Raw genomic sequence first — 7,457 nt, forward strand, 5'->3', positions numbered from 1 at the left:
GCATACAGAAGACCACCCCTGCACATAGGCATAGTCTCCCCCTCCCTGCACATCGGCATAGTCTCCCCCTCCCTGCACATAGGCAAAGTCTCCCCACTCTCAGCACATATCCATAGTTTCCCCTCCTGCACATAGGCTCCCCCCTCCCTGCACAATGTCTTTCCCCTCCCTGCTTATAGTCCTCTCCCCTCAAAGAACATATCCATAATATGTATACCTAGTGTGATGAGCTGGGCATCACCTGGGCTGAAGGGTCGCACAGTAGGCAGGAACACCAGACTTCCGCACCGCACCACACTTTCTGAAGAAAGTGAAAGTAAACTACAGCTCCCAGCAACCCTTGCTTGCATGAGCTCCCTACAGCAAGGGCTGCTGGTAACTTTAGTTTATTTTCACTTTCTTCACTAGTGCATTGCAGTGCCGAACACCGGCGCTTGTTCCTGAATACTGCGCGATCCTCCAGCACAGGAGATGCCACTACTAAGTGATTCCTCCCATTGGCTGAGGGTGGCACTGCCGGGTAGCGCCCCCTCTTTGGCTGGCGCCCCTGGCGAGTGCCATCCTGGCCAATGGGTAGATACACCCCTGCATGCCACACAGCAGTGTGTGATAGGGAGTGGCAGAGGGTGACTGAAGGGATTTAACCCTTTTTGTGCCTCCTCGATGTAATCATCTCTGGTACCAGTGAAAGCAGCTCCTAACCCCATACAGACAACACACAGTTGAGGGTTAAGAGTCACTCTGCTTTATTATAAGGTTAACAAAGGTATATAAAGACAACGTACATGGGTGTAACTGACATGTTGTTACACTCTTATTGGCTCGTTAGTAGTTACCAGGCAGAATACAAAAGATTGTGCATCAGGCGGATGTCCATATATGGGTTTTCTGCAAACGTCTTAAAACCTCTAAGAAAAGTTGTTAATCACACAGAAGTAGAGATAACAGATTTGGTCTGGAATGTAGCTGTCCCTGAAAAGGAGACACATACAAGCCTTGTATTGTATGAACAGATAAAGGTACCCGGCACAGAATGGTACGTATTTATTCAAGCCCATAACAGTTCATATAACATATTTAACCCTTCAATCCCCTCTTAGAATCATATATTTATATAACATGATTCTTTTCATAGAGCTTTTTATTTCTATATTCAGTTAGGTATTGCTTATAGGCTGCAGGGGAGTTAGGAGGGATTGTAAGGACGGCTTCATACATAAGCGAGTTTTCAATACCTTTTGTGGCGAGTTTTTATGCAGCAGGGTATAATGCAAAAGAAAACAACACACAAAATTACTATCACAATCAATATGTAGATTCCTAGTTGAACAAGACCCTGTTTCCAATTTTCAAACCAACCAAAGTATTGGCTCCATGGATTATCAATACCTGAATTCTTTTTTAGCTCTATGGATAAATCATCTAGTTTCTTTATGGCTAAGGTAACTTTACCATTAGGGCCAGTATTGTCAGGTATATAGGTACAACACCCTTCTACCTTACTAATGTAAACACAAGTACCACCTTTTTTGCTAGTATCATATCAAGGGCCATTTGGTTTTGGAATGTCATCTGGGAAGTGGCTTCTAGTTGCTCAGAAAGACCCTTAAGAGCATCTTTTGTGTCATTTACAAATCTCTGCTGATTATAGTAGATATAATTGATCCATGCAACATTCTTATTGACAGTTATTATAGGGATTAAGGATTCAAATCCTGCAGCTACTTCATCTCTAGCTTTGAATTCGTCTGGCACCCCTCTTGGGACCCAAATTGTGTCAATATAAACATGTGGATCGAAGCTACCTACTGGAGTTTCCCTTTTTCTTCTATGTGTGGGAGCAGTGTTTGAGGTAGGGGAACCTTCATTAGTTTCTGTGTCATTGTATAAACTAAAGAAACAGCTTTCTTGGTCTAAGGGGATATTTAGAGGGACTGTTCCCAGATGGGGTCTAGATTTACCACATACATAACAATTAGTCATATTATGTTTCTTGGCATTATATCTCATCCATTCTACCCAAAGATTAATATCTGAAAACCCAGTTTCAATGGCCATAGTGCCTTCAAAAGTGGGGTTGTCTATAGCAATCATTAACTGGAAGGTGGTTATATGAGGTCTCAAGAGGTTGGGGCGTGGTTTAGGGGACTTGAGCTGGGCATACTTTTCATTGTTAAACATATCCTGTAACAAGAATTGTGTAAGGGATGGATTTATAAAAAAGGATTCACCCAGGACATAGGTGCCTGCATCAGTAGACTGGGGATGTCTTATGCTTAATATGAATTTACTATCACATCTGTTTTGTCTATAAAGGGTAAGACGGGTAAGCAGGGACTCACCATATTTGTCTTTACTTGAGAGAGCCTCCTTGGGCTGGTATCCGTAACTATGACCAGAATTCCATCCCACTGATCCCCAATACGCACATTTATTTCCCCAATATTTACTAGTAACACAAATATAAGCTTCATTGGGGGTATTACGTGTTCCATACTGGTCACATCCCCATTCATAATGTTTTCTGAGGCATGGGCCAAAATTGCAAAAGTCTATTTTATAAGTAGCAACCTCAGTGTTGGAGGAGTTGTACCAGAATGTGTAAATGCCAGAGTTTTGTGTAATGTCTACTTCAGCTGTAGCTTGGCAAGTGAGGACCATTAGGATTGTCAACATAGTCCCCTGGCCATAGGTAGGCATCTTGTTCTTTTTCTGCATCGTCTGCTTCTCCATGTTGGAGGTCAGGGCTGTCTGCCCCGGTTAGTACCTCGCTGGAATCTCCTCGACTTGCTTCGCGGTTTGGGCTGGGTATCTTCTTTACTCGGGATGCGTGTATCCACGTGGGCCCGTCTTCAGTAAGGACAGCCGTCCTGGTCACTGCCACGACTTCCGTCTCTGGACCATAGGTGAAATCTCCTGGACCTTCATTCCTCGGGAGCACTTTTACAACGACTTTGTCTCCGACTTGAAAAGGATGTGTCGGTTCCTGTGGATTAAAAGGATTTTTACAAACAACCTTGTGTTCAATTTCATCTAATTTGCTGATGAGGGACCTCACATATTCTTCCTTTATAAGTTCTAAATCACCTTCCTGTACTATTAATGGTTTCTTAGCCCAAGGTGTAGGGAAGGGCCTACCCATAAGTATTTCAAAAGGGTGCGTAACCTAGGGTCTTTTGTGGGGTCATTCTGATTTCTGCTAAGATAATGGGAAGAACCTGTTTCCATTTGTGGAAGGTACCTCCTGTGGCCTTCCTAAGTTTGTCCTACCCCATGGTAGTGAGCAATGAACAAAGGGGCACTTGTTTGGGGTATACAAGGTTTCCCCTCTTTGCAGATTAATCCTGATTTGGGATTTTTCTGCAATACAGGATATACCCAATCATCCAAATCCTTGTTGGAGGTTGTGGCCTGTAGTTCCGTGATAAGATATTGATCATTAATGGCAGGGGGGGTCATGACAGTCATATGGGACTGGGCAATGGGTTGTAGAGCTGCTTCTTTGGCAGTTCTGTCAGCAAGGGCATTTCCTTCTGATATGTCGTCCTTGCCACCAGTATGGGCCCTACAGTGCAAAATTGCAATGTCAGAGGGCAGTGTGATGGCATGGAGGAGGTTTGTGATAAGTTGTGCATGGGAAATGCCTTTTCCATCGGCTCCTACAAAGCCTCTTCTTGCCCAAATAACTTCATGGTCGTGGACAACGCCATGGGCATATTTGGAGTCTGCGTAAATTGTAACGGGTTTGTTTTGGTACATGTGGCAGGCTCTGATAAGGGCTATGAGCTCTGCAGCCTGTGCCGATTGGTAAGGTATGGGCTTTGCTTCAAGAATGTCATTGGGCAGGCGCACAACGGCATAACCTGCTTGGTATGTGGAGTCATTTGGTCTGCTACAGGAGCCATCAACAAAGACATTGTCTGAACCGGGTATTGGCACAGGGGACATGTCTAATCTCGGGGAGGTCTCTGATTCTATTGATGCTGAGCAGTCATGGTCGTCAGGTATGTCATCTTGGGGACCCTTTTGTCCTAGGAGTGCATTAAGAATGGGTGCTGGGCCTGATGACGTGTTTGCATATTTGATGATGAGGGATGGGCTGCTTTGCAATAGGACTTCATACCCACTAAGGCGTTGGGCCGACATATGCTGTGTATGCAAGCCGTTAAGTATTGCTACGACATCATGTGTTGTGTGTAGAATTGTTGTGTGACCTAAGGTGAGTGTAGTTGCCATCTCAGCCACCATTGCACAAGCTGCCAGTGCTCTGAGGCAGGCAGGCATACCTTGGACCGACACAGGAATGCCACAGGGCGCAGTTTGCCTCCATGTGAGTTAGTACCCCCGCCATGGTTTTACAGTTGTCCCTTGCATATAAATGAAACGGCAATACAGTTTGGGAGGCTCTGTGCCGGACTTTTTACCAACATACATTTTAGACTTTCATATGCAGCTAACATTTCTTGTGACCATTGAATCTGTTTAGGTTTGTCATTGAGAGTGGCTTGTCTCAAGATATTGTCATAGTAGGAACAATCAGATATCCACTGTCTGCAGTAATTAATCATGCCCAGAAAGGATAGCATTTCCTTCTGAGTAGTTGGGGTGACCAGGCCCAATACAGACTGAATGCGTTGTGGACTGATTTTCCTTTCTCCCTCTGTGAGTACAAAACCCAAATAATCGACATGCTTTTTACACCATTGCATTTTAGTTTTTAGACACCTTGTGTCCACATTCACAGAGCCAGTTTAACAGTGATATACCATCCTGTCGGCAGGCCTCCTCCGTTTGACTACAGAGAAGCAGATCATCTGCATACTGTAGCAGGACAGAACCATAGGGGGGGTGCCAGGGAGCCAATATGGCTTGGAGTACAATGCTATACACAACAGGTGAATAAACATACCTGTGGTAATCTGCACCATGTTAACTGCTTGCCCTCAAAAGAAAAAGCAAAAAGTAACTGTGTTTGGGGGTCCACTGGTATGCTGAAAAATGCATTTTTTAAATTAATCACTGAAAAAAATGCAGCATCTACAGGGATGGCTGAGAGGAGTGAGTTTACATCAGGTACAATTGGTGCAATGGGAACAATTAGCTGATTAATTGCTCTAAGATCTTGCACAAACCTTATAGTCCCATCTACTTTTGCTACAGGGTTAACTGGTGTGCAGTATGGGGATACTACATGTCTAAGAATGCCTTGCTCTAAAAATTGCTGTACCATAGGTCTAAGACCTTCTATTTTTTCTTTTAGACAATGGATATTGTTTCTGGTAAAGGGGTGTACATCAGGTTTCAGTGTGGCCTTGTAGGGGGTACAAGATATTAGGCCAGTGTCATAGGGCCCCTCTGGAACCTATTGTCTTGGGTGGGCGGAAAGACCTATTTGGCTTTCCCGGGGGGTTCTGGTAGTTATGTGAGGGTATAGTACTGACAGATTTCCTCATTTCAAAACAACCTGCTGCTTCTTTCTCATATAAATTTTTTTCAGAATCTTTAAATTATCAGAGGTCCAACTGGAAACACTCTGTTTTACAGTTAATGACACTGTTGGCAACAAGTTGTTTATAAATGTAGAAATGAGTAAGTTGTCGGTATTAACTAGGGTGAAACCTGCCTCCTCTGACCAACACTTTTAAATCAATTCCAGAATTCAGTCACATTCTCACTAGGTTTCTGTTTGCAAGCTACTGCTGCTGCTGGGAGAGACGAGCAGCACATTCCTTGCAGGTCTCCCCCGGGAGGGGAGGGGAGGGGAGGGGGGTATTCAATCTCTTTACTGTGGTCTGATCCCATATTACCAACAAGTAACTAACGTATTTTAAGGTGAAGCAACAACAATCCTATCATAAAAACATAGACTGTTCCGAACACACTGTCATATAATGCGTGTACACTTACCACCCACGCAATATATTTCTAAAAGAATTCACAAATAACAGGGAAGGGGAGCAATAGTCTATGTATGCATTCAGCTGATCTGATCATAAATCATTGGTAACATGTGGGATTACACATTCCCTACACAAACTACCAGAGACAGAACAGAGAAGATAAGGAATAACAGCACAACTTGTGATACCAAATGTACGTAAACTTACCACCCGTACAATTAATATCTCTGCAATCGTGGACAATGTTATTTGTTACAAATCAACTTTCAAATGTACTTAAAATCACTGTAAACAACAATGTCCTCTGAGACTCAGCGCCCGTGCACTTACCAACCGTTCACTGAGTGTCCTTAATAGAAAAATTACAATATAAGTACTTATAAGACAAACATACAAACATTTAGGTGATCAAATCGAGGAGGCGTTGTTATTTGGATTTCTGGTCCATCTATGGTATCCCGGATACCTGTGCCTTTTAAAGATTTCGTGGACCCCTGGTCCTTGTATTGGTATCCCTGATACCTTTGCCTTTAAAGATTGGTATCCCTGATACCTTTATGTGGCGCCCGGCGCCTTTAAGAAAACAAGTTTCTTTTCTGCCAAGTCCCGGACTTGGATTGTATTTTTGGTCACGTGTTCCCGGAACACGGAATGAGTTCAGATCTAGTAGTAATCGCAATCCCTGAACGGAAAAGACAGACAATAAAATTCTCTATCTTACCGGGCAGGGGACGATCGCCTAGATACCGGACCTAGCCCCCAGCTGAAGGGATTTAACCCTTTTTGTGCCTCCTCGATGTAATCATCTCTGGTACCAGTGAAAGCAGCTCCTAACCCCATACAGACAACACACAGTTGAGGGTTAAGAGTCACTCTGCTTTATTATAAGGTTAACAAAGGTATATAAAGACAACGTACATGGGTGTAACTGACATGTTGTTACACTCTTATTGGCTCGTTAGTAGTTACCAGGCAGAATACAAAAGATTGTGCATCAGGCGGATGTCCATATATGGGTTTTCTGCAAACGTCTTAAAACCTCTAAGAAAAGTTGTTAATCACACAGAAGTAGAGATAACAGATTTGGTCTGGAATGTAGCTGTCCCTGAAAAGGAGACACATACAAGCCTTGTATTGTATGAACAGATAAAGGTACCCGGCACAGAATGGTACGTATTTATTCAAGCCCATAACAGTTCATATAACATATTTAACCCTTCAGTGACCTCGTAAAGCAGTGGGATGCAAAGACTGACAATGGAAGGCAAGGAGAGGCAGAGGGTGACAACGGGAATGCAGGGGGAGGCAGAGGATGACAGAGAGAAACAGTGGGTGATAGCATAAAGCAGGGGGAGTCAGAGGTTGACGTAGGGGGCAGACGGTGACAACGAAAGCCAAGAAGTGTCAGAGGGTGTCACCAGAATGTAGGAGGAGGCAGAGGGTGACAGGGGAGACAGTGGGTGCAGGCCCAGCGCTACTCGCCCAGCAGAGGTATGCGAAGCAGGGAGGGCCCAGGCTTTACAGATGGTCTCCTTGCTCTGCATCCCTGCTGTACCT

The 7,457-nt window shown here is 44.1% G+C and overlaps 1 protein-coding gene across 1 annotated transcript; it reads right to left on the reverse strand.

The window, feature by feature from the left end:
• Positions 1-722: 722 nt before the first annotated feature.
• Positions 723-7,138, reverse strand: LOC134945412 (uncharacterized). The gene is made up of 2 exons (XM_063934671.1): positions 6,295-7,138; positions 723-2,986 (listed from the first exon to the last, which is right to left on the reverse strand). Exon 2 carries the CDS (start codon positions 2,731-2,733, stop codon positions 1,495-1,497), a length of 1,239 nt encoding a protein of 412 aa, XP_063790741.1. The 5' UTR covers positions 2,734-2,986; positions 6,295-7,138; the 3' UTR covers positions 723-1,494.
• Positions 7,139-7,457: the final 319 nt, after the last annotated feature.

The sequence above is a fragment of the Pseudophryne corroboree genome, chromosome 7 (genome assembly GCF_028390025.1).
Source record: "Pseudophryne corroboree isolate aPseCor3 chromosome 7, aPseCor3.hap2, whole genome shotgun sequence".
NCBI classification, from domain to species: Eukaryota; Metazoa; Chordata; class Amphibia; order Anura; family Myobatrachidae; genus Pseudophryne; species Pseudophryne corroboree.

Coding starts and splice junctions, on each gene's coding strand:
- LOC134945412 (XM_063934671.1), bottom strand. CDS start 2,733: ATGGAGAAGCAGACGATGCAGAAAAAGAACAAGATGCCTACCTATGGC.